The sequence below is a fragment of the Drosophila suzukii genome, chromosome X (assembly GCF_043229965.1).
Source record: "Drosophila suzukii chromosome X, CBGP_Dsuzu_IsoJpt1.0, whole genome shotgun sequence".
Lineage (NCBI taxonomy): Eukaryota > Metazoa > Arthropoda > Insecta > Diptera > Drosophilidae > Drosophila > Drosophila suzukii.
Genome location: NC_092084.1, coordinates 2,179,676 through 2,204,335, shown reverse-complemented (window position 1 = coordinate 2,204,335; position 24,660 = coordinate 2,179,676). Strand labels below are relative to the sequence as shown.

General features: G+C 42.6%; 4 protein-coding genes across 7 annotated transcripts in view; 1 reads left to right on the top strand and 3 right to left on the bottom strand.

Moving 5' to 3' along the window:
• Positions 1–2,034: 2,034 nt before the first annotated feature.
• LOC108015094 (mitochondrial import inner membrane translocase subunit Tim17-B) lies at positions 2,035–2,969 on the bottom strand. Its single transcript, XM_017081336.4, has one exon. The coding sequence runs from the start codon at positions 2,841–2,843 to the stop codon at positions 2,202–2,204; it is 642 nt and encodes a 213-aa protein (XP_016936825.4). The 5' UTR covers positions 2,844–2,969; the 3' UTR covers positions 2,035–2,201.
• Positions 2,970–6,750: 3,781 nt separating this feature from the next.
• On the bottom strand, positions 6,751–9,953 carry LOC136117372 (loricrin-like). Its single transcript, XM_065868273.2, has 2 exons — positions 9,937–9,953; positions 6,751–7,591 (listed from the first exon to the last, which is right to left on the bottom strand). Exons 1-2 carry the CDS (start codon positions 9,951–9,953, stop codon positions 6,751–6,753), a joined length of 858 nt encoding a protein of 285 aa, XP_065724345.1.
• Positions 9,337–24,660, bottom strand: part of Mnr (Membrane-bound Notch regulator) — an 89,639-nt gene continuing 74,315 nt past the window's right edge. The window contains exons 2-4 of one of the 4 annotated variants that reach the window (XM_036820921.3): positions 13,392–13,508; positions 12,752–12,949; positions 9,337–11,108 (exon numbers count right to left, since the gene is read on the bottom strand). In XM_036820921.3, coding sequence (XP_036676816.3) covers positions 10,279–11,108; positions 12,752–12,949; positions 13,392–13,461 — 1,098 coding nt within the window. In that variant the 5' untranslated portion in view covers positions 13,462–13,508 and the 3' untranslated portion in view covers positions 9,337–10,278. Of the gene's footprint in view, positions 11,109–12,751; positions 12,950–13,391; positions 13,512–24,660 lie in introns of all 4 variants that reach the window. The other 3 variants (XM_036820922.3, XM_065867864.2, XM_070997574.1) reach the window with 3 other exon arrangements.
• LOC108015224 (serine protease SP24D) lies at positions 20,111–21,056 on the top strand. The gene is made up of 2 exons (XM_017081566.4): positions 20,111–20,379; positions 20,443–21,056. Exons 1-2 carry the CDS (start codon positions 20,147–20,149, stop codon positions 20,975–20,977), a joined length of 768 nt encoding a protein of 255 aa, XP_016937055.2. The 5' UTR covers positions 20,111–20,146; the 3' UTR covers positions 20,978–21,056.

Sequence of the window (24,660 nt, the reverse complement as noted above, 5' to 3'; positions counted from 1 at the left end):
ATGTCAGTGCACAGATTTCCCGCCAAAAGAGATGGGGAAAACATAGAACGAGAGAAAGTGGGAGAAAGGCAGAGGTTGGGGCGGTAAACGAGGTGGGGAGACAGTGTGAGAGCGCTGCAGCTACAACAAACTATCAAAATAAATAACAGAACGTGACGGCAACGTAACGTGCCACATTCTCCCCACCGCCCCCTTCATGCCAGACCCCCTTAACCCCCTTAACCCCCAACAGCCCCAACACCCCCTCTTTTGGACCACCACACAATTGCCACACAAACGAAACTTTTCAGCCACGAAAATTGCACATAAAACTTAATTAGTTTTTTCTCTCTCTGCTTGGCCAGTGTGTGTGTGTGCTTGTGAGCTTGTGTGTGTTTCGTGCTATTTGGTCATTTTTATCATTTGCACTTAATTAATTAAGTTGTAGCATTTTTATTGCCACACAACAATAACAACAACAAGAACAACCATATAATACACAAGTTAAGGAATAGTTGTTGCTAGAATACAAAATGAATGAGCCAATCGGGAAAATAGCCGCAAGAAATGTTTGGCCAAAAAAGGAATTTCATTAAGATTTAGCCAGTAATTACAGAATAAAAGTTTAAAAATCTTTAAAAAAAAGTTTTTCTCAAATAAAAACCAGAAAAGCTTTTTATCACTTTCGGAAAATTGAAAACATATGATAGACAAAGTAAATATGTTCATACCTTAAAGATAAATTCAGTTGAATTGGATAAATTAGTTTTTGAGTACCCTAAAAAGTAAGTGGATGAAGTGGCAACACTTGCAGGTCTTGATTCCTGATTATGAAACCGTAATTGGATTTGCACAAGCCGGGCGAGGCATAAATATATAATACATATATCGCGGCAAGTAAGTGCCTATAGATATAAAAAATTGATCAACTGCGCGGGGGCGCCATCTAGCGGGCATTTATGCTACGGCTGCCGTAAGCCGTAAGTCGTGAGTCGTAAGTCGTAAGCCGTAAAAATTAATAGCCAGACGATGGGAATGCGAATGGAAATGGGTATGCGAATGGGAATGGGTGTGGTGTGGCTGTTTTCGACCTGGTCGTCGACTTCAAGTACGTGTAATATCAATAAAATTAAGCCGAGACAAGGGCCCAAAAGCCAGACGACCAGAGAGCCTTGCGTGCAATCATAAAAACGCGACAGTGCCAAACAATAAGCTGAAAGCCTCTTACATGTATTTTTATGCCCCACCCACCGCCCACCGCCCATCGACCATCGCCCGTTCACCCACTCAACCACCCACTTGGCCACCCAACCACCGCGATGATGACGCCGCCGTGTCGCTTCTAATGCGACTTGAAAAGTCAACGACATCCGGAACGGCAGGAATGGGTTAACGGGGTGGCGGTCTGGAGTGGTGCAGGGGCACCAGGGGGTTACGGGAGGAGGGGAGGAGGGGGTGGCTCGTGGGGCACCGAGAGCGAAAGGCTTCTAAATGCGGCCCGTCATTGTTTTGCCCTGAAGGAGCTGCCAGCTGAAATCCCTGCCCCGAGCCAGAAGTCCTGCTCCTCGATCTGCACCACCCACTCGCTGCTTTTGGGTGGTGCACAGTGGGGCAGGGTCTCATTTATTGGCCCTTAAATGTAGCTACTCAATTATTTATGCATTTCTTTTATCTTGAACCGCTGAAATTTTATTATTTTTGGATTAATTGTACAGTCTCTGTATTAGTTGGCAAATTTATAACCTTATTTATCATTCAAAATTTAGTTGTCCTTGAATGTTAACATGATTTGGTATGTATTAATAAACTTTTGACAATGAAATAAAATCTGAAACTATTTTCAACGTTTGCCATTATGGATTAATCATCTAAGATCCCATTTCGACATTGATTTAGCTCCCCCAATTTATTTGATTAAAAGTGCTGAGCCTTTGGCCATAACGAGTGGAAAAGTTATTAAAGCTTAATAATCAAATTTTTCCCATTTGTGATTTAAGCCCTTTCATTTTAATAGTAAACGACTGCAAATTAAAAAACTTATTTAATAAAAACTAGTGAATTTATATTGAAGGCTACATATAAAACATATTAGTCTTATAATTTGGATTCTGGGCCGAGTTTGGGGCACACGAAATAATCGATCGAATACAAATTGGATATGCGATTGTAATTGGAAGTTCGAAACGGTCGCTTTGAGTGACGGAATAAACACGTAAATTTTGCTAGTGCCGCTGGACGCCGGGGAACCCAAAGCCCGCGGCAGGGTTAATATCGCCGGCTGGAGATCCAGTCGCAGATCCAGTTGCAGACCCAGTTGCAGATGCAGATCCAGTTGAAGATGCGGTTCCAGTTGCAGAAGCAGAAGCAGATGTAGATGCAGATGCAGATCCAAATCCAAATCCGAATCCTTCCGCCGACTGCGGGTCGGGATTGCGGAACTGCTCGGCCGAGATGCGGGTGAACAGGATGCCCACGCCCTCGATCATCGAGAGCAGGACTCCGCCGACGATGGCGCTGCCGAACATTGCCGCCACTCCGTTCCGGGACGAGAGAAGCCCGCCGGCCACTGCCCCGCTGACTATGGAGTTCCAGGGGTCCTCCTTCTTGCGCAGGTGCACCAGGCTGCAGTCCACGATGCTGAAGAGGATGCCCCAGGAGGCAAAGCCCCCGCCGACGGTCGGCGCCCTGGCCTTCACCGCGGCCAGTCCCCCGGCGAACCGGCGGCGCATGCCCTGCGGCGCATTCCGGAATCCCCTCAGCCCCTGGAAGAGACCGCCTCCGATGCAGCCCATCGCGAAGGCGCCGCCACAATCGTCGACGATGCGATAGGGGCAGGGTTCACGCGAATACTCCTCCATTCCCATTTGGTATCTTTCTATATAGTTATATATCTGGCCGAAATTGAAAACTGAAAAGCTGAATTTGTTCCGTTTGCTCTACACACGACTTATCACAGGTTCGATGGGACTTGAAATGAATGTGAAGTGAGGCGATCGGGGTTGCGAGGAAGAATTCAATGACGCCGCCTACTTCTCAACCAAATTTGAAATCAATATTTCTTATCTATATAACATATTAGTTATTATACTTAAGACCTGTTTAAAATATAATATCCGAAACATAATTAGTAATGTGAAACCACACCTTAAGCCCCCCTTTTTCAGCTAGACTAGTTGTACACATTTAGCATTGAACCAAATTTGGACCAAGGTTATTGGTAAAACTAACCAATATGCTATTATAAAAAAAGTTTACTACTATTAAACACAGTAGTATGTATTTTGCAGTTGCTAAGGCTGCTATTTAATTGTAAAATTAATATTTAATAGTTAAGTAACTGTTGAGTCCATTTAACTTTTATATCGCTCAATTTGACTACACTTTTTTCGTGAAGGACATTCCTCAGGTTTTTTTTAGAAATGGTTTATTATTATATATTTAAACATTAACAAAAGGGTAATAATACTCACTAAAAAGGACCTTATCGATCCTCAAGAGAAACAAAAATGCCAAGAGAAACTCCCTGACTAATGGCCACATATCGCACGACCTCTGAAAGGCCTAAGGCAATCCATTTTGAATAGACAACCAACCAGTGTTGGATGGCTCCCTCCGTTGTTGTTGTTGCTGGGTGAAGTGCTGCTTAAATATGAAAAACTAACTCGCAGCTGCTTTTCACATTTTCCTGCACTTGACACTAAATTCACTTTGGCCAAGTGGGTGCTTGGTGCACTTGAAGCGCACTTTCGCTTGACAACAAACCCACCGTCAGCATGGCATCCACATCCACATCCACATCCACATCCACATCCACATCCATGGAGCCACATATTCGCATCCATAGGGCCAACATATCCACATGCACATGGGCAGGTGCGCTACGTACGTACCACATAACGTACGTATATTTATTTTATTACTTAAATAAATTACAAAACGGTAGTCGGTTAACCAGAGCCAAAGCCAACGCCATAGCCAAAGCCAAAGCCAAATGGCCACCCATCCGGCGGCTGCATAGTTGAGGAGCTTAGCGCATAATATATTGTTGCAGTGCAGCAGCAACATTCCGGCCAACAAAGGCAACAAAATGTTTGCCGGAGCGGCGATGGGAGGTCCTGCGTGCCTCCGCTCCTCGCCTCCCTTCCCATGATAACTTCCAACTGCCAAGTGCAGGACTGGAGGGCCGGGAAACTGGGGAACCGGGAAGCTGGGGAACCCCGGGCGAGGTGTGGCCTGGTGTGGCCAATGCGAAGTGCGAGGCGGCACAGGACAGGTGAGCTGGCAAACTGAACAGCCGAAACTACAACGGAAACGCAGCGCATTTCGAGTGCCAAACTTCGCCAGCTCGGCCAACTTTTCGGTCCGCAAATCCGCTTGCCTTCGTCAACAGCCTCTTCAAAAGTTATGATCGCGTTGATTAAAGATCTCTGATATTTTCCCACAGTTTCTGTTCGCCCAAAAGCCATTTACACTGCCATTTGTCTGCGGCTGGCCAACTTTTGATGTGGCCTAATGATCCCAAAGTACCACTAATGGTTTATTTAAAATACATTCTTTTCACATTCAAAAAGGTAAAAGTTATTTAAGATGCATGCCACTTGGTTGGAAATTCAATTACATATTTTGACATTAGTTCCATGAATGCCAATCCAGTGTCAAATTGCTAGATTTCTTATTTCAGACACCAGGCGAACATAAACGTTCAGTAGGTGTAAAACGATCAGCTGATTAGCTTAATCAATGCTTGCTTAGAGATGCTCTAGTGACTTCTTCCTTTTGCCACGGTGACAAGATCGTGACAAGCTCGTGACATGATCGTGACAATATCGTGCCAAGCTCGTGAAACAGCCATAGTTGCTCATCTCTGGTCTGCGTTTGGCTCACAACTAACGGTCCTTTCCCATGGAGATCAATTCCTATTGGTCAGTGGGGCGAGGGGAAATATGTAAAGGGCCGCCATCTTGAAAATGAACAGCTGTTTAAGTTCACTTTTGACTACCAGCTGCCACTTGCTATGATTTCTGTTTGCCTGGTGTCTGAGGGCCACAAATCCAGCATTTTGAATGAAAAAATGCTACGAAGCTCTTCAATTTGTTGAAGTAAATTAGCGATTTTTCAATTCGAAGCATCAGGCGAACAGGAAAATTCGTAGGTGGCCAACGATTAGTTTTTAAGGCTGAACTAGTGGTGTGCCGCCCCAAAATATTTAGGGCCTTTCTTGGCCCATCAAGCGATTGCCCCACCTCTAGTCTCTTGTACTAAACTAACGGTTTTCTTCCAGTAAGAAAATGATAGCGCCCAGCAGCCACCTGCTACGGATTATGTTGGCCTGGTGTCAAAGATCAAGAAATTAAATTTCAGACCTCATTGAAATGACAATTCATAGAAATAATCTTAAGTCCAAAATACCTTATTTTCTCATCGAGAAAATGGTAAAATTGCTAGATTTTTTATTTTCAACACCAGGCGAACATAAACGTTTAGTAGGTGTAAAACGATCTGCTGATCAGCTTATTCCAAGCTTACTTAGAGATGCTCTGGTGATTTCTTCCTTTTGCCACGGTGACAAGATCGTGACAAGCTCGTGACATGATCGTGACAATATCGTGACAATCTCGTGAAACAGCCATAGTTGCTCATCTCTAGTCTGCGTTTGGCTCACAACTAACGGTTCTTTCCCATGGAGATCAGATCCTATTGGTCAGTGGGAGGAGGGGAAATATGCAAAGGGCCGCCATCTTGAAAATGAACAGCTGTTTAATTTCACTTTTGGCTACCAGCTGTCACTTGCTAAGTTTTCTGTTTGCCTGGTGTTTGAGAACCATAAATCTAGCATTTTGACTGAAAAAATGTTACGAAGCTCTTCAATATGTTTAAGTTAACTAGCCATTTTTCAATTTCAAACACCAGGTGAACAGGAAAATTCGTAGGTGGCCATCGATTAGTTTTTAAGGCCTTTTTAGAGGTGTGCCACTTCAAAATATGTAAGGCCTTTTGCTGCCGACGAAGCGATGGCCCACCTCTAGTCGGCTTACACTAAACTAACGGTTCTCTTCCAGTAAGAAAATGTTAGCGCCCAGCAGCCACCTACTACGGATTATGTTGGCCTGGTGTCAAAGATAAAAAACTAGCCTTGAAACTCGCAAGTGCAGGTCAATTTTGTGAGGAAAATTCCTCCATTTTAAATTCTTGAGGCGCCTAGATGTATGCACAAAATATGTTCATGTATTTTGTACCAAAAATAATTTTTTTTTGCCGTTTTTGTGTCGTAATACTCTTTCTTCATGGCTTTTAAGTCCCATTATATTTTTCCAAGTTAACTTACCACATCACCATTTATTCCTTTTCCAATAAAAAAAACCCACTAGCTGGCTTTCAATTCTTACGTATATTGTTCAATTTCAATTTCAGTTAATTTTCTATTTACAAATGAACTCCGAATGGGGAATCTAGTTTTTTGGGGGAGGGGGGATTCTACGCGCACGGTATCTCAAATTACATGTGACAGCTCTCTCAATTATCGGGTTTACATATATGTATATATATATATGCTTGTATATATGTATTGTATTTGTATAATCGTCATTTATAGTTGCGTATAATATGCTTATATATAGATTTCAATATTGTTTCAGTTAATTTCGTTGAAAGTTCTCAATTTGATTACATTGCCAAAGAACGAAAGAAAAAAAGGGTAGAGGGTGAAATTGATTTGGGGAGGATCCTCTCCTGATCTCCTGATCTCCCGATCCTCTGATGAAAGCCACTGGCTCAGCCGTAGTAGTTGCCCGGTGCCTGGGTGGGATATCCCTTGGCGCCGCCCTGGGAGGAGTAGCCATCGGAGGAGCCGCCGCTCCTGGAAGAGGGATTCTCGCTGAAGAGGCCGCCAAAGTTCTTCGAGCTGAAGATGTCGCCCAGGCCGCCAGAGCCTCCTCCGCCTCCCTGCTGGCCACCACGGTTGGCATTTCCGCCGCTGAGCAAGCTGCCCAGAAAGCTACCGGCTCCACCACCGCCGCCGCCTCCATTGGCGCCAGCTCCGCCGCCGGAGAGAACGGATCCCAGAAGTCCACCCAGAATGTTGCTGCCGGAGGAGCCACCGCCTCCTGCCGCCGGGGATCCTCCGCCATAGCCACCGCTCGGCTGATAGCCACCTGGCTGCTGCTGGCCACCACCTGCTCCTCCAGCTCCGCCGCCCTGCAGTTGCTTGGCTATCTGGCCTGCAATGATACCGGAGACCGCTTGACTCACCGCCGGGTTCGAGAAGAAGTTTGAGAAGAAGCCGCCCTCCTTGTCCTTCGGCTTCTGTCCACCACCACCGTTGTTCTCATAGCCCGGGGCGGGTGGTGTGTAGCCAGGTCGGGGCTGGTAGCCGCCAGGAGCAGGGGGCTGATAGCCGCCGGGAGCTGGGGGCTGGTAGCCGCCGTTGTAGGGATTGTAGCCACCGTTGCCATTGCCGGCATATGGATTGTAGGGAGCTGCACCGCCACCATTCGAGTTGGGTAGACTGGGGTACAGGGAGTGGCCGCCAGCCGAGAAGCCACCACCGTATCCGCCACTTCCGCCTCCACCACCACCGTTCGCATCCGTTTCCGGCAGCGGGGCACTCGGAGCACTCGGGGCATTCGGGGCGTATGCGTTATGGCTCACCTCTGCGATCAGTCGGCAAAGCAGTGTGTGAGCGCGCAGTCGGCAAAGCAGTTGTTAGCCACAAAAGCAGGGGATTTCGAATCGAAATGGAAATGATACAAGAAAAACATAAGAACATAAGTTACAACACACAAATTAGGTAGATCAAAACAGTAGGACAATAAAGCAATGCGCAATGCGTTTAAATTCAATGAACTTAGCTTAGTTTTTGATTAATTACCATACCGAATACGTTAAATCTACACAACTTTGAGTTTTTGTCCGCCCGGGCTTATTCTAGTTAAGTCTTCGCTGTAGTATATTAAATATAACTCTTCTGTCCAACTCCACACACATTTATATATATCATATATTTATATATATATTTAATGCTATGTACAACTCTTTAGTTAGTGGTTTTGATTAGTAAATACTCGAATACTTATTGTGTGTGTATGGGTCGGTTTTTGGGAGGGGGTGTAAGTATCTTATCTCAATAAAATGATTTCAGTTTGGTTAATACTGGTCGTACTGTTTACATGGTTCCGGTTCAGAGATTGCAAATGAAGTTAGCATTAGTCGGTGTGTCCCAAAATCATGTGTGTGTGTGCAAATACAAATACAAATACAAACGGACGGAGTAAATATGCTCGACATGAGTGCTTTTTATCCGGAATTTACAGCGACAAAATCGTTATGTTCTGTTTTCTTGGGCAGTTTTGAATTTCTGGGACTTGACTTCGTATGTGTGTGGTTGTGTGTGTGTGTTGAATGTTTCACAATTTGTATTCTCTGTATTTTTGTATTTTTGTATCTTTGCATTTTGGCTTTCGATTTCGATTTTGTAGTTGTATTTGCTTTTCTGGCAGTTGGTTAGCAATGTAAATGCCTTTTTGTAACAGCTTTTTGATTTTACGGGAGTCTGCAGCACTTACAGCTTAGTTTTAGTTTTTAGTTTTTACTTTAGATTAGTTTTGAACACCTTAGGCTAGCTTAATTCTTGTGGTTTTCTTTTTAAAATGCCATTTAATTTGCATCAGTGATTATTTATTCATATTCGTAATCGTAATCGTAATCAAAATCGTATAAAAAAAACAAAATCAATCTGCTGCACTTGGTGCACTGCCCTCGAATGTAGCTCATTATGCATTTTGATTGACATGCGTATCTTGTATCTACAACACTATCCATCTAAGTATCTGTGTTTTCTGTATTTTTATGTATTTTTGACTGCAGCAGCAGTGGCAGCACTGCTAACATCATCGAAATCCCCGGAATCGCCAGAGTCTGGCCGCAAATTCGTAACATCAACAAAAATGAAATTAACATCAAAGTTGCCCAACCATGTGTGTGTGTGTCTGTGTGTTGGTCAGACTTTGCCACGCCCCCTTTGACCAGAGGCTGGCTGTCTAAGCCCGAAATTAAATTCCAATTTAATTGAGCTGCAAAAAAGAGCAACTCCCAGGGGCCGACGAGCAGTTCCCCTTGACTGATAGTCCAAAACACACACTCGCACACACACCCTCACACATACATTCAATTGAACTCACACACACGCAGACACACCCTGCACAACATTAAATTGAAATTACGTATTCGCAGTGTGGGCCAGACGGCAAAAGGCTGCCGAGAAAAAATGCCAAAATACGAGAAACGAGAGGCGGCAAAGGCTTACAGCTTATGGTGTAATTAAAATACAACCTTTGAATTGTTGTGCAAAGCTACGAAAAGTTATCATTCTGTGAGTGCTTTTATTGTTTTCAGAAGGAACTGCTAGGAAAGAAAAGAATACATATTGCCCTCCCGGTCAAACAAAACCACAAGTAAATTATTTACGAATTCTAACAGTTATCAACAAAAAAAAAGTTCCATATTGCTTTAATCCTGACAGGAAATTGAAAAAATATATGTACGTTTCTGAAAGGGGTAAACGAAATTTCTTAATTTCTTGTGCATGACTTACTCTTTAAAAATTGTACATTATTCAATTGCTAATTTAACTGCCACTGCCATTGCCTTTACATTTTTCTTAAGCCTAAGCCAAAACAAATATTCAAACGAGAAAAATTAGGAGAATACGGGAAATGAAGAGAACCAAAAAATTAAACACATAAGCTACGGAAGAGTTGCCATTTTCACTTATTATTTTATAATATAGTTTTTAATTTGAGATTGAAAGACTTAGAAAAATGCCGAGCCACTGCTCCATTTGATTTGTGGTAAAGACCTTATGACACTGGCTTGATTTTTTACTAGATGCCTAGATTTATTTTTAAAAGTAAAGGCAACCCAAACTTGATTTAATATATTGCATTCATAAAACTCTGTTACGTTTTCTTGGTGACCATGGCTTTTTAAAAAAAATTCAAAACAAAGACAGTATCATAAGGCTATTATAAAAATGTTTGGTAAAGGCCTTATGACATTGGGTAAAGGTATGGATTTATTTTTAAAAGTCAAGGCAACCTTAGTTCATTAAATATATAAATTCAAAAATGTTGCTGACCATGGCTTTTTAAAATAAATCCAAAACAAAGCCAGTGTCAAAAGGCCATAAGTATGAAAGTTCAGTGAAAATGGTCTCGTTCCGTGATGGTTATGGTGAACAAATCAAAAGGCTTAATTTTCCAGGGGGTCGTCGGGGCTGGAATTGTGTGCTGCTGCTCCTGCTTATTACGTGTGGGGCAGGAGGCCGGCCAGGACGAGTCCCATGGCCAGGACGAGGATCCCGCCTCCACCTCCGCCCAAGCTGCCGGCTGCCGAGGGATGCGCCTGGGTGCGCCGGTTGTAGGGATTCTGTTGGTTCTGGTTCTGGTATTGCGGCGGCGGCTTGTTGTACATATTCGCGTTGGAGTGCTGGCTCTGGTAGCCCTGGAAGTTGCTGCCGTAGGGCGCCAGGCCGCCGCCGCCGCCGCCGAGGATGCCCAGCGTCGAGCTGGGCAGTCCGACGCCGCCGCCGATGCCTCCGTTGCCTCCACCGCCGCCGCCGCCGCCGATGCCGCCATTACCGCCTCCACCGCCGCCGGGCGGACCGCCGGTGCCGGTCGGTCCGCCGCCGCCGTAGAACGGCAGTTGGCCAAAGACGAAGGGCGGATTGTAGGGGTTCACCGGCTGCAGGCCGTGCATGGGGTAGCCGGGGTTGAGGACGCTGCCTGGATGATTCGGTTGGGGGAACTGCTGGAACGAGGGCGCCGACGTGGGCGAGTTGTACGGGAAGATGGGCATGTTCGGTATGACGGGCATGTGGTGTTTCGCCCCGAACACGTAGTGCGGATCGATAACGCCCGTCGAGGAGGCGCCCGCGGCCCCCGCATTGCCGCCCTTGTCGCGATCATTCCCGTTTCCGGCGTGCCCGTTCCCGTTCCCATTTCCGTTTCCGTTCATCCCACCATCGTGGTCATGGCCACCCTGCTGATGGCCGTTGTACGTGTAGGTGTTAAGCGTGGGGTTCGATGAGGCGGGTGCAAAGATGTTGTTCTCGGGTCCCTGGCCCAGACTCGATCCTGTTAGTGGTTAGTGGTTTAGTCGGTTTTCGATGGTGGGCAAGATGGCGGGAAAGAAGAGCGGTTTTTATCGTTAGCGTTAGTCGTGGTTATGATCATTCCACCCCACCCAGCCTGCTCCCTTCTCCGGCCAGCACAGAGAGAAAAGGTGCCTATACTTATTTTAAAATAATTATAATAATAATAATAATTTAATAAAATAAATTCTAAGTGATAATAATTTTCTAGTTATTATAAAAAATGTATGTACGATAAAAAAAGAATTTTCTAAAATATTTTTAAGTATTCTCTAGAAAAAGTATTTCTTCTGAATTTAATAAACTTGGAGTCAATAGTGATTTATCTTTAAAAAAATTGTTCCAAATTAAAAGATCTTTTGATACAACTTTTATCGAACGAAAACTTTTAAATTTTATTTTTTTGTATTTTTAAAACGTTTTAGAAAATTCTAAATTTACTAACTCTTTTTGGGAAAATTTTATTGTTTATGCGACACATACCAAGAAATATATTCACCGTATAAATTGGAGAACAAATATGGTTTCAAAAATATCAAATCTAAACGAAATTGGTTGTAAAAAATATTATTTTTACATTTGATACTTGCGTAGCTTTTAAAGAAGTGATAGAAGTCTTGATTGCAATGACAAAGTAGAGGTGGCATTGCTATGCCTTTTTTCTCTCTGTGCTGTGACGTCCTAAAACATGCAAAGTGGTCGACGGAGAGGGGTGAGGCGGAGGCTGGTGGGTGGTGGGTGGTTTGCGGTCGAATATTAGGAAGCCTTGAGCAAATGAGGCGATGAATGAGCGAGCGAGCGAGTGATTGATTGATTGACTTGGTGTTAGGTTGATTGATTGATCAGCGGAAGCTCTCAGTGTGTTTGTGTGGGTGTGCGAGTGTGTCTGTGTTAGATCGCCATACAACATATTACATTCGGTTATATAGCATATTAGCATATATGTTTGAATACGTATAGAGATGAAAACGATCATAAAACTAAACATATACTTAAGGCCAAACATAAAACAACACAAAAGAAGTTTTGAGAATTTGGAATAGTATTTATAGCCTTGCAGTGCTTGATAAATCGAGTGGGTCTCATACATTTAATTGCTATTTTATTTATTTAATCAAACAAAATCATTCCAGAATTCAAAGAGATTTCCAGATAAAATTGAATTTTATTGACCTTATATGGGATTCCTACTTGAGTTATTTTATCAAATTTTTAAATGTGCCTTAATCCACTAAAATCATTGTAAAATCTTTACGAATTTCTGTTTTTGCGGGAAAACGGTTGATTAAGAAATTATCTCAAATATAATAACACAAGCTCGACTCCACAAAATATTCATTATTAAGGGGTTAGAGTCAAACACGGATGACAGCCTGTCCTAAAAGGTAATATATCTTTATCAGCTCTGCAAGCCTATTAAAATCTTCGGCCACCGAAGTCAGCTTTTGTTGCCCCACAGAAATCCCTGTTTTTCGACACAAATCGTTGGAAATAACTCGTATTATCTTTTTTTTGAGGAACCAAAAAGTCGCCGGTCAAAACACGAGACACGATGCCAATCGCCTGGACAACTCCCCCAGGGAAGCGCACAATGAGTAATCAAGTGGGGGATTCCAAGCTAAATACCTGACGGATTGGCCGAGGGGGCGGCCAAATTGGGGCTGCTGTTCGAGGCCGAGGATGATCCTCCGCCGGAGCGGCGCTTGCAGGTGGGATAGTTGCCGCAGTCCTTTCCATCCCGCTGGTTGTAGCTGCACGAATCGCTGGTGATGACGCACTCCTCGGTGGGCAGGCATCCAATGTCCCCGCATCCACGGCCGTACTCTTCGCCCGCGGGAAATTCGATTAGGTTCGGGGATTACGGAATACGGATAACGGATGTCGGATATCGGATACCGGATTTTGGATTCGGATTACGGATTGCGGATTGCGGGTTTCAGTGTGTGTTGTTTTTGTGGAGCGTGGAGTGGAGAGTGGTTCGAAATCATAAGGAATAAAAAAGAAAAAACAAATTATAAGCCTGCACAAAATCGGGGGTAATCTCCTCTAGCCTCGGTATACGTATGTCAATGATGGGGGAGGGGGTTTGATGAAGGCATGAAACGTTCACCACCGATCCATAGGATCGATGCTTATCTCGGGATTACAGATTACACGAAAGACAACAGATAACATTTTGGGGAGGGGTGGGTTTTCCAAGCAGAGAACACACAGGTTATCCCCTGCAAAAAAGACCCACCCCACCCGCAATATCACGTATACGTACTCGAGTAGGCCTCCACGGAGTAGCCGCAGCTGGCGAGGATTGCCAAAATCAGCAGAGGCAGAGCCAGCATCCTGTTGCTCGATTGCTGTCGATGCCACGCCCTTGGATCAAAAGTTGCTGCAAAGTATAAGAAAAATACAAAGATTTTCAGTTGGCCAACTTTGGCACATGAATCGAAATAAGTTTGAAAACAGACTGCTTCGAAAAGCATACGCATATGCCAGAAGTATCCAATCAAAACCGCATGGCAAGTTTACCGTCCAATTCCAGATTCTGTTTGGATTTCTGATATAAAAAAACACCATTTCATTTAAAGTTTGACTTATTCTTGATTAATATTTAAATGAAGTCGGTCTACCAAAATTGGTAACAGATTTTATTAACTTGTTCAACAACAAAGAATATTTTTATTTCTTGAACCTCAACTAGAAAATATATAATCACAGAGTTCTCTCAACAATATATTATATTTAACATTACTTAGACCCCAAAAAGAAATGGAAAATATTGTTTCTAATATTTTAGGTCTATCCTGTTCATTAAATATAAACAGAGATTATATTAAAAACAGTTCTTAAGCCTCAAATAAGAAATTATTATTACGCTTTTATTATAAAAATCCAATTCTTAAGCACATCTGAAATCTTAATTTTACCATAAAGCAAAACTTTGTAATTTATTGCGGTCTTTAAACTTTTTTGAAGTGCTCTAGAAACTCTCGTCCATTCTCTAGAGGATTCATATTTATCACTAGCCTTATATTTGCGAAACGCACTGTGGCCAGACAGCTGAGACAGCCGCTGCCTGATTATTATTTATATGTTGCAGCAGAGCCAGGGGCTGTACCCTTTTGGCAAGCCAAGTTTATTTATCACATTGACAGCTGGCTCAAGTTCATTGCGGTCCCGATGCGTCACAGAGAGAAATGGGAAGGTGGGGCGGAGAAATGGGGAAATGGGGAAATGGAGAAATGGAGGTTTAGAGAAATGGCAAAAGGGAGCGACCAAATGGCGTCGCATTTGTTTGGCAGAAAAAGTCGAAACTGGAATCCCCACATGTGATCAAACCAACTTCGCTGCTCCCATTCAAAATCCCAGCTGCTTAGGAATTGAACAGAAAGGGCAGGAAAAATAGGAACACCATTGGGGTTATCAGTAGGTATAGGCACCTTATAGGCATTTCAGTAAAATAATAATAATATTCTTCATACACAAAATTATAAAAAAATTCGCTTGATCCCTAGTTTTATTTTCAAACCAAGTTTAAAGCTGAGGCAAACAAATTTCCCCATGTTCCCCCTTATGAGCACAGAAGATAAGTTATCTGCTCATCATTTATAAATAATAAAAATCATTTAACTGCACACCATAAAATTCTGGAGAAAGTGGAGAACTCCGAATTTCGTTCGCCTTTCATGTCATCCTTCAAGGACCTAGGAAATCGTCAACTCATTCCAGTCAGCCCACCTGGAGCAGTCACTCCATCACAGTCAGCCATCGTCCCCTTCCATTTCAACCTCCCGTGGTCCTTAATCAATTGCCCTCCAGTGGGTGAAAAAAAATATAAAGAAATATCAAAAAAATCAGGAGCAGCAGGGGAAGGTTGAAATATTTTCCGCGTTTCAATATCAAACAATTTCAAGAACTTTTTCATAATTTCCCCTTCTTGGCCGTCGTCCACTCGCAACATTTCCATATTCAAATTTCGCAAATGACTTGGCAACTTTTCCGGGGGACATGAGCGGAAAACGCTGCTCAGTCGGGGAGGAAATGACTTTAACGTTCGTTCGTCTTGATTAATTTCGAATTCCGCTTAAAGATTTTTGTCATTTTTTTTCTAGTATGAAATGGGACTTTTCGTGGAATGACTAGCGGATGAAAGCGCATAAATTTTGCGTCTGTCTATGATTTGTGCCTTGCTTCATCGGTAGCCCCCTTTTGGACGCCCATGCGTGAATTAGCCCAAGGGCAGCGACAAACAAGAATGAAAATACAACTTTTCCTGATATACAATGTTCTACAAAGAACGCCTTAATAGCTTTAAAAAGAAATTTTACTGAATTTAAAACTCCAAAAATAAATTAATAAGTTTGCCCTAAATTTATAATTGGAATATTAATATTTTGTTATGCTTGTAGCTAATAATATTCTACAAATTGTTATTATTTGGGGATTTATAATTTCTTTTTTACTTGAGTATTTTTTACATTTATACTGAATAGTAATTGTAATTGAAACATCAAGAAATATAAAAAACTTTAATCTTATATTTTCTTATTGCTTGTGGCACCATTATAAATCACTTTGGTTGGGTACAATTAATTTTTTTAAATTTAAAATATTTAAAATGTATGGGTAATATTTTGTTTATTTTGTACCTAGGGTATTCCCGCAATACAGGCTAGCTGGGGAACCCAATTTCTTTGTTGCAAAGCTTGCGGCTGGCTTGCCATCATTCCGGCTGTCTTGCCTGCAACTCGACTCGACCACTGTCCGTCCGGCTGTCCGGCTGTCCGTTTGTCCGGCTGTCCGTTTTTCTGTCCGTCCGTCCGCTTGTCCGTCCGCCTGTCCCTGTACATTTGTCTGTGCGGGCCACGTCCCGGTCGACGGAAGCCAAAAGTGGAAATGCATGATAAATGACACAAGGTTTGCCTCTCTTTTTTGCACTGTTATTTTTTGTGTTTTTTTGTTTTTTTTTTGGTTTTTTTTGTATGGGCGTGGGCGGACCTTGTACAACAACACGAAGAACGAGAGCGGCAACAAACATTTTTATTTTAAGACACTACACAACACAGCACAACACACAAACACAAAACAACGATTCTAGGACAGCGAGAAAGTGAGCAAAAGGGGGCCTCACAGCACGAAAATTGTGAAACGATGACGTCGTAAATGTTTTGTTGCAACATTTTTCTGTTGTAAGCGAAAGAAACAAACAAAAAATAGAAATAAAAAATAAAAACCAAAAAAACAAAAAAGGAGCAACAGAGACAGTTAGATACGCGGTGCAGAACTGGAGAAAAATGAAGTAAAAACAGCAAAGCAAACTGTCCGCGAAACGGAAGCGCAAATAAAACAACTGCAAGGGGTGCCCAGCCAAGCGGCCAGTGGCGTCGGAAAGGGGCAGTCCCAAGGGGGGAGGACTCAGAAAAAAACGAGGACTAAAGCCGCAGTGAGCCCCACTGTGCGCCACTTTAAAACGTGGCTTTTAAAATAAAAACATAAGCCATAATAAGCAGAAAGTGTTTTTAAAATAAATTGTTTTTCAAATTTCAAACAGAAATTTCTTTGAAATATGTTTTAAAATAACAATCTTTATAAAACAAAACATACATTTATTAATTCCTTATATTTCAGCGAGAATATTTTATTTAATAAACTTGACTTTGTCATTTATTTTTTATCAAAATTAAAAAATCTTCAATAATGTGGTCTTAAGCCTCTTAAATAAACTTGTAATTTCCACACTCTTTAAAAATAATTAATTTGTTGATGATTTTAGCAAAACTATTTAATAATTTTAAACTATACTTTAAATATTATTTAAATCAAAATTTAAAACCCCATTAGGTCGCATTAAAATACACAATTATTATTCGCCTGGCATTTTTGTTGCGAACTAGAGACTCCGCCAGTGCGGCCAAGTGAAGCTATAAATCCAGACCCCACCCGTTTGACCCACCGACAACAGGAAGGAGAACAAGCCACACCAACGAGCACTGCCCGAGGGAAAGCGGAAAAGCGGGGAAAAAGCGGGGGAAAAGCGGGGGAAAAGCGGGGAAATGCGAGGGGAAAATGGGGAAAAACAGCAGCAGCGCCGCTTCAACGCTTGGGTTCGCAAGGCATAAACCGAAAATTCACACTTGGTTACTTCCTTCATGACTTTGGATATTATTGTGGTTTATGTTAGTGCTGTCACTTGCCCGCCGGCCGGCCACGCCCCCCGCACCACGGCCGCCTCTTTAACCCTCCACTGCCGCGTGATGTATGACTCCATGAAATGCGATATATTCATGTTAAATTATTTTTTCTTTTTATTATTCCTTTTTTTTTCTGTAACAAAAAACGAGGAGCAAAAGGACCAAAAGGCGACATCAGAGAGCGAGAGTCGCCGAACAAGTTTAAAACAACAAAAGTGCAAAGTTTGGCGCCAGTTTGAAATTGCAATTGCAATTGAACAAACAATTAAAACTTTTAAATATTGTGACAGCGTTTTCACAGTTAATTGCACAGGCCAACGAGCAGCTGCTGCCTCCAGTTCTCCAGTTTGCCATTCTGGCATTCTGGCATTCTGGCATTTTGGCATTTTGGCAAGCCCTCAGCTCATTCATTCATTCCTTCATTCATTACTTCCAATTCATTTCAAAAACTTGTCCCACTCCCCGGGAAAGTCCACAGTTTGCCCTTTTGGCCTGCCAAAATAGGTGCAAAAAACGGGGGAAAAAGAACGGCGTTGCTCTCTTTTTATCTGCAGTTGTTGCAGTGGCCAACTGACAAACTGACAACCATTTGTCATTAGCCACGGGCGTGGGGCTTGGGGGCGTGGCCAGCCATATGCTTTTACACTCAGATAAACACTAGGCCTCGAATGACTTGATATGTACTCACTCTTTCAGCCAAACAAAAATATATTCCGCTTTATTAAAGCTATTCGAATTTGTTGTATCTTTATCGAATTTATCTAACCGAATTCCAACCATACAAAAATATAAACATCTTTATTAAAGTGTATACCTTTGAAGTTTTCTAAAATGTTCATTTTCAACTTGAATATGCCAATTTATTTACCAAAATTCCAATGAAACAACAACATATTTTCAACCCATTTAAATATATTTCTAAACTTAATTAATTCCACTTTGCCAGTTTGCAAAAAATAAGTAAGCTTCTGCAGCGATTGTAAGTCTACTTTTCAAACGATTCAAAAATATTTCTCTGGGTGTATTATCTGCCGAAAAAAATATCTAGCCACCGAGGGTGACTTTAATTAGCGAGCGTCGCGAGTTTGCTGATTTTTCAAATTTATTTTGGTTCGGCTGGCTTATTAAATTCCGTCAGCTAACTACAAAAAGGGCGCAAAAAAAATCGAAAAATAGGAGGGCGACAAAACGTCGGAAAAAAAGGTATTCCATTTCGTCCCGTTCCCTGGAAAAATGTCAATTTGTGGCCAGAACAGGCTCCGGGCCAGCAGCGAATCACAAAAAGGCAGGCAACACAAATAACAAAAAAAAGAAGGAAAAATACCGGAAGAAGAAAAATCTTTGTAAGGCAGTTAATTAAAAACTTCACATAAAGAGCCCTGAGTGGGCGGTGGTGGCAAAGGGGGCAAAGGGGGCAAAGGGGGAGGGGGGCAATAGGCGTGGCATGTGTGCTAGGAAAAGCGGCGACAAAAGAAAAGCTGCCAAAGAGTTTCCGACTGCAGGCATAATTAAAAAAGTCTGGAGCCGAAATTGAAACCCGCATTGAGAGCGGTTCAATGGGGCGTATGCGTGATTTGGCCACCAGCCGCTTACGCATTCAATTAGGTTACAAATTACTGGCCCCAAAGAATCGAATGATGTATGGGCAGCATCATGTTGGCCTCGCATTTCCCGGCACTTGCCATTTTTTATTTTATTTTTATATCGCAGCGTGAGAGCAACGGCATGTGGCGCCTTGCTTTGCTGGACAAAAATGCACAGCGAGAAAAGAGCACCGAAATGGGTCAGAAAATAGGGATCTTTCAAAGCAGACAACCTTGAGAAGGATTGTATTGAAACCTGAACCATTCAACATATTTTCCACATTATAAAAGTTTTTATTATTTGAATACGGAACAAAAAGGTTCATCAACAAAAAAAATAACCTCTTTAATATTTTTCAAAATTCCTATAGTTCTCAACCGATTCTAGCGTTCGTCGCAAAATAAACATTGTGCTTCAAGGTAAAATATGCATAAGTTATATATATAGGATAACCAAAGGTACCTAATTTATTAAATATATTCATCCACATTGGATGATGAATGATAGCACTGACAATCCTATGAGTGACTGGTGACTGTTTTGAATATTCATTTTTCTTGTTTGTCATGAAATGAATGAAAATATAAGCCCGTACTGTGTGGCTTATTTTGCTGTGTATGTCAGGTGCCATTCCAGGCATGATGATGATTGATTTTGTTAATTTAGTTGAGCAGCTGAGCTCGTGGCGGGCCATGAAAAATGCATGACACTCAGCGGTGGGTGGTGTTTGATGGGTGGTGCTTGGTATTCTGTATTCGGTGGTGCAGTGGGTGGTCTTTGGTCACTGCGATTGAGTTAATTGAATGGCTTAAGGGGTGGAGTCTTCATCTTCTCCATCTTCTCCACTGAAAGCAGCTGAAAGGCCACACTCACACGAGTAAGTTGGGGGGTCAAATGTTACCCAGCCATTCGGATACGTATGTAAGGGTCAAGGGTTAATGCATTGTTGGCTCATCTAATCAGTGAATCGTATTCACTTTCAATCCACAGGCGAGTTTAATTGGATATCAATGAACTGTGCAGGGAAAGGGTTTAAATTCGCTTCTGTTCGATGAGTAGAACATAATACAGCTCACAGAATATTCATTATTTCTAGTCATTACTTTAGGTAAAGAGTACTTTTCAGCTCGATAGCAATGCTGACTTTGACATTTCAAGAAACTAATGATGATGAGCTATATACTTTGGATCATATATATATAGTTAGAAAGACCTTCAGGCAGTACTTCTTGGAAAGCTAAACCATTCAGACATGTTACCCTACTGGATTTTTTTGCTGCTGCTTTGCGGACAGGAGATCCTGGGCAAAAATAAAAATGAATCTGTCATAGAACCCCGCATTGTGGGTGGAACCAAGGCGCAGGAGGGTCAATTTCCCCACCAGATTTCTCTGCGTCTTCGGGGAAAACATTATTGCGGTGGTGCTATAATCTCGGCCACCCATGTCATCACCGCGGCACATTGTGTGAAAGACGGGAATAACGTGTGGGTATCGAGGGATCTCTTAGGGTTTTTCGTTCTTAAATAATCCCCTAATGATTTCTTTAGAATTCCGGCGGATCAGTGGTCGATTCAGGCGGGCAGCCTGCACATCTCGAGCGGAGGAGTTACAATTCCTGTGGCGGAGGTTATTGTGCATCCCGGGCACACGGAATACGGGGATTACGATCTGGCCGTGGTGCGGCTGCAGAGTCCCCTGACCTTTGATTCCAATATCGCCGCCATCCCACTGGCCACCGAGGATCCGCCCAACTGCGCCTCTGTGGACATTTCCGGTTGGGGCTACATCGCCGAAAAGGGTCCCTTCTCCGACAGCCTGCTGTTCGCCAGGGTTACGAGTGTGTCGCGGAAGCTGTGCAAGCTGTTCTACTATCCCTGGTTGCCCGAGACCATGATATGCCTGGTCCACACGAAGGATAAGGGGGCCTGCTACGGCGACTCCGGCGGACCGGCCACCTACAACGGGAAAGTTGTGGGCCTGGCCAGTCTGCTGCTCACCGGCGGCTGCGGAGGAGCTGGTCCAGATGGCTACCAGAGGATATCCAGGCTGAGGGGCTGGATCGCCGAGAAAGCGGGCTTGTAAAGTATAATATCTCTGTTTTGTTTAGTCTTATGCATTTTCGCACCCTAACTATCAAATAATAATGAGCATTTTAAAAATATGCAACTGACATTTTCAACAAATCGCGTTACAACTGGTGACAGCTTGAACAGATTTTAAAACAAAGTGGGCAAAATAAAAACCACAACCAAACAACATGCTAAATACCCTTTTTTTGCATTTTTTCATTAGTTATTCGTTCAAAGGAATGCGCACAGCTAAAGAATCTACTGTTTTTAGCAGGTGACAACCTAACGATTCTCATTATTTTTTGGGAAATTTATTTTTTTATACCAATCGATTGGGAATTTAATTACGACCTCAACGAGGTATACCATTCCTTAATCTGACGTCATTTCGCATTTTGACGACCTAAATACTGATTTTGTTGTACAAAAATAGGGAAAATTATTTTTTTGACAAAAAATACGTTATTTTTAGGCCGTTTTTATGTTGTAGTTTAGTCAAATCGGGGCGCACAACAAAAAGACCGACTGTTGTGAGCAGCTAACAACCAAGGCTATCGATCTCTATCACTTTTCGGGAAATTTATTTTTTTACGAATTTTTGCATTTTTTGTAAGGGGTTGTATCATCTTTTTATTCAAAAAATTTTCAAAAATAAAATTTTTCAGATTTAAATGCCACTCGATTGCGAATTTAATTACGAGCTAAACGAGGTATGACAGTTGATATTATCCCTATTGATTACTATAGGTTTGGCCCAACATACGTGGTTCGAAGTGGAAAACTATGGCTTGGGTTTTGGGCCATAAATAAAATTAAAGTCCTTCCTAGTGCAAAAATCTGTACAATTCCCTACATTGTGCATTGCTTCAAGAAAAGACCCTAATGAATATCAATCAAAATCATTTCGAAATTTGTCAATAAATCGAATCAATGGCTGTAGTTCTCTTCAAAACCACTTTGGATGCAATAAATGTAGTTAGACCCACTTGGTTGACTTTTCGCAGACAATCAATGGCTGATTGCTGGGCCAAAAGAGTTGTCGCACAACATAATGAATCGGTGGGCCGAAAGTTTCCCGATTCCCCGATATATTTCGATGCTGGCCCCACGAATCGCGCTTTATTTTTCGATCAACTTGAGGAAACTTTTGGAGGACTCTTCAGTCGCTCGCGCTCCATCGACTGGCGATGAGTGGGCTTGGGATTCGGTTGGGAAAACTATCAAGTGGGTGGGGCAATGTTGGCCTTGTTGCTCGCTCGCTCGCTTAACCCTCGAGTGCCCCTGGAGAGCTGAAATGTGGTACGGGTACGGGTATGGGTATGGGTATACTGGGCGGAAATGAATGTTATTTATTTATGTCGCTGCGGCGTGGTTGTTGGCCCTGTTATTTGTTGTACTTATTAGCAGTACATAAGGATAACTATCAGCCGGCGGCGGCGGTGGGTGCACTTTTAGCCGGCTAAACTTTTGCCTTGTAATAAAGTTTGCCCCATCCTCAGAAGCTTCGTTTCCAGCTTCATCTTCATCTTCAGCCATGTAAATTCCCCTTTAAGCAATAAAATGCACAGTAACTGGACTCGCTTCCCTGGTCTTGTTTTGTAATCATTTCATTTCTTAGTCAAAGCAGCCAGGGCGGAAGTTATTATTTGCTAGGCAACTGCATAACTGCTAGAAGTACAGACACGCAGAAAAAACTGCAAAAAAAAGGATGAACCATGGAAGGCAAAAACTAAAGGCAAAAGGACGAGGACTGAAAACAATTTCTGAGCTGGCGACGCGTTGTAAACGAAGGCAGCAAACAAAGTTTAAATTGCAGTTGGGCGAGAGTTTTAAATTATGTGACCAGCTCTCTGGCAGCGCCATCTTCAGCATTCTTTTCCCGGCTAATTGCTGTCTCCGGAAAATCCCACACCCTTTTCCTCTTTTCTCCCACTTCAGCACCCGCATTGCGTATACGCCGCGTATATCGATATCAAGTGTGTGGCGGGGTAGATATAGAGTGTTTGCCTGGAGAGGCGGCCAAATCCGGTGATTCGCAGAGACGGGCCCTGCGCTAAATGGAAAATCTATAAGCCCTAAAGAGCCCACTGAGCTGGGGCAGATGAGCTGGAAATGGAGCTGCAGTTGTCCTCCGATGGAGCAACTCCTCGAGGCTCTGCACTCGAAATCAGCACACTGGGGGAAAAATGTGGCCCTGGAAGTTTGGTATATTAAGCTGAACTACAAGCTGAAACTAAGCTGCAACTTTGAAGATAGCTATACCGCTCATAAATTTTAATTATAGACGTCAATCAAGACGTTAATCAAGACGTTTCTACCTATAAATTATACATTAATTCTTATATTTTTCTCAATTTTTTGAGAACTGAATTTATATTTAAGTGGGTTAAAAATTCGATTCAGTTTGAAAAAAGCTGACTTGATAGCCTGGATATTAAAAGACAATAAGAGGGGGTATTTATAAGAACATTCTTTAAAAATCTAACTTACAAATGAAACTTTTATTCCTTTTTTTATTTGACGAAAGGAATGCATTTTAAAAAACAAGATTAGATTTGAAAAATATCTAAATTTTTGCCAATAAAGGGGTATTTAAAGGGGCTACACTATAAATATTTGATAATATACAAATTATTAAGGTTAAAAATACGAAATATATCTGAATTGCTAATAAAGGCTTGATATATAGTAAATAAATAAGATTTGAAGTCTTAAGTTTGCACATTTGATTGATGAGCTGCACAAGTGTGGTGACTTTTCAAATGTTTTCTGATCGATTTGCCGACTTTGAAGCGTTATTTCCCTGAGTGCCCGTCCCCGTGCCCGTGCCCGTCCTGCCAGGCTATTCCGGCTCTGCCGGTTATCCTGGTTATCCTGTGGCGGGTTCTGGGGGTGTGTTTATTGAACACTGAACCCGGGGATCTCCGGATCCTTTTACCCGGCCAACAAGTTGCCGCTGTAATCCACTTAAGTCGTTGCCATAGCTGCCAATGCCGTCGATGTTGCCGCCGTGCCGTTGGTGTTGCTGTTGCTGTTGCTGCTGTTGCTGCTGTTGCTGTTGTGCATTGGCATTCCAGATGCTGGGCCGCTGACTCTTTTGTGCTCCGGAAGAGGGGAAAGGGGCGTGGCATTGCGATTTGCATAATGCCGGGCCAAGTGCACAAAAGCCGAGGAGTACGAGCACTCGAAGGCCGGAGAAAGGCCGAAGGAGCAAGGATAAAGGACCAAGGATCCCGGGACAATGGGCAACGGCCTACAGCTAACCCCTTGCCCGCTTTCCATGTTTATATTTTACAGCATTTTATTTACTAATAAAGTCCTTATGAAGTCAATGCCAAGGAGCCCTCTACAAATCCCGGCCATAAATCATGCACTCTCTCCATTTTCCACTCCGATCATCAACTCATTTCGGTGCGTAATTGAAGTCCTTTGACAGTCTCAAGCTGATTTAATTTATCGCCGCAATTTCCAATTTAATTGAAACTGAAAATTGAAATCGGAAATATTTATAACCACCCCCCCCCCCCCCCCCTGGACAACCTCTTTGAATATTTCGCCTCGAATCGCGCTGAAAATTTAATCAAGCGCCAAAATGCGAGCCAAAACTAAACAAAGTGCCAGTCAAAGGGAGCACACACACAGAGGCATATATGTTTATAAATTATATAGGTACTTGCACATATATGTAGGTACTAC